This window comes from Meles meles, chromosome 8, assembly GCF_922984935.1.
Source record: "Meles meles chromosome 8, mMelMel3.1 paternal haplotype, whole genome shotgun sequence".
In the NCBI taxonomy this organism is placed as follows: Eukaryota; Metazoa; Chordata; class Mammalia; order Carnivora; family Mustelidae; genus Meles; species Meles meles.
Genome location: NC_060073.1, coordinates 57,291,109 through 57,293,253, shown reverse-complemented (window position 1 = coordinate 57,293,253; position 2,145 = coordinate 57,291,109). Strand labels below are relative to the sequence as shown.

The 2,145-nt window shown below is 38.0% G+C and overlaps 1 protein-coding gene across 1 annotated transcript; it reads right to left on the bottom strand.

Annotated features, from left to right (window-relative positions):
- Positions 1-391: 391 nt before the first annotated feature.
- On the bottom strand, positions 392-1,330 carry LOC123949392 (olfactory receptor 51B2). The gene has a single exon (XM_046016819.1). The coding sequence runs from the start codon at positions 1,328-1,330 to the stop codon at positions 392-394; it is 939 nt and encodes a 312-aa protein (XP_045872775.1).
- Positions 1,331-2,145: the final 815 nt, after the last annotated feature.

The following is a 2,145-nucleotide window of genomic DNA, read 5'->3' as shown; positions in this document are numbered from 1 at the left end:
CTCAAAATAAATTAGGAAATGATGAGCTCCCTGATAGGAAAATGACAAGAGATATGATCAGAAAAGTCCAAAGTAAGCCATGGAAATGGCTACAACAAATTGTCCATATGTTTTAGAATAAAAATTAACTTGAATATACAAAAAACACAATATCAGAGCTGTACTTTTCCAAGAAAATAAAAACATTTCTATCTTTTACTTATAATTTGAAGAGAAGAACACGGGAAAACAAGGAAACAAATCAATTCATAAACTTATAACTCATAAGCTTCATAAATGGCACTGTATCATTTGAAGAAATGGAGATTGCCACAGTAGGTTTTAAGACTTGGTGGAATTGGAATTCCATGGTCCTCTGTTCAGAGAAACCTCAGATCCCTACCATCTGCGTTTAACTTCCAAATCGATCTTTGGATAAAAGGCGGAGAATGCCATATTGAATTTGCTTGGTCTTGATGCTATAGATGATAGGATTCATTAAAGGAGGAAAGAGGAAGTAGATATAGCTCATTATAATGTGGACCACTGGTGGCACATTCTTCCCAAACCTGTGGATGAATGACAGACCAATCACAGTGACATAAAAGATGAGGACACAGCCGATGTGGGAGATACAAGTATTGAGGGCCTTGGTTCTCTCTTCACCAGAGGCTATGCCCATGACAGTCTTAAGAATTAGGATATAGGAGAAAAGGATGATAAGGGAATCTAGGAAGACTGTTAAACAGACCAAAATTACTGGGTAAAGTCTATTGAAAGTTATGTCAGCACAGGCCAGTTTCATGACTTCTTGGTGAAGACAGAAAGCATGGGAAAGAACATGAGAGTGGCAATATGGAAATGAAAAGAGACGCAAGATTACAGGGATGATGGACATAAACCCCCTCATAAAAGCTCCCATCCCTAACATTACCACTCGAATACTGGTAAGAATGGAAGTATATCTCAAGGGATTGTGGATGGCAATAAAACGGTCATAGGCCATGACAAGCAAGATACCTGATTCCACAATGGAAAGGGAATGAATGCAGTAGGCCTGCAGGAAGCAGGCTCTGTGGCTTATCTCCCGGTGGTTCATCCATAAGACGCCCATTACAGTAGGCATAGTGGTCAATGTCACCATCAGATCTGTGCCTGCCAGCATGGCAAGGAAATAGTACATGGGTTCATGGAGACTGTGGTCATCCTTGATGAGGTAGAGGAGAGTACCATTGCCAAGAAGCACAGAGACATAGACTGCAAAGAAGGGGATGGAGATCCAGTGATGAGCAGCCTCCAGACCAGGGAAGCCAGTCAGCAAAAAGGGGGCAGTGCTAGTATTGGGCCACATGGTATTTCCACAGGTGGAGAGCAGCTTTCTAAAAACCTTTAACCCAAGAATTCAGATTCTTTAGTGATATTATACCACAGAAGTCTTAATCACAATCTTCATACTTGAAGATAATTAACTGGTATGATAAATGGAACTCCACAAGTATTTTTCTACAGAAGAAGATAGAGAATTTGCAGGTTATACTTGAGATAAGGAAGGTTAGTCTTCTCCTAAGTAGAAAAAAAATTAGGTTAATATTTAAAATTTCCTCAAATTAAATGAAACATTTTCATTAATCTTTCTTATAACATCAGTTCCAATTATTATGTTTACGCTTAAAATTTTTCTAGTAACAGTATATAACAATAACAAATAAGTACAAATAATAACAAATAAGAAAATAAGTACAAGTGGTTAATGATCTTACTTAGCTGCTTTCTTGCTATGCGCACTCATGATAAATACATAGTTTTCAGTTAGGAAGATTTTCCTTTGTTCCTGAAATTGAATGTTGGTGCTTTATAGAACACAGGCCACCACCATCACTTTTGATTGCTCCAATAGTTGGTTACCCCTTTTTACAGGTTGGCTACCAGAAGTGTGGGCCACAGACCAGCCACAGCTAACAAGCACAGGAACTTGTTAGACATGTGGCCTTAGACTCTACCTCCAACCCACTGAACTAAAATTTGCCCTTGAACATGATCCCTAAGTGATTCAAGTGTACAGTAGTATCTTTTTTAATTATTATTTTTTATTATATTATGTCAGTCACTGTACAGTACTTTGTTCGTTTTTGATGCAGTGTTCCAAGATTCATTGTTTGTGTATAA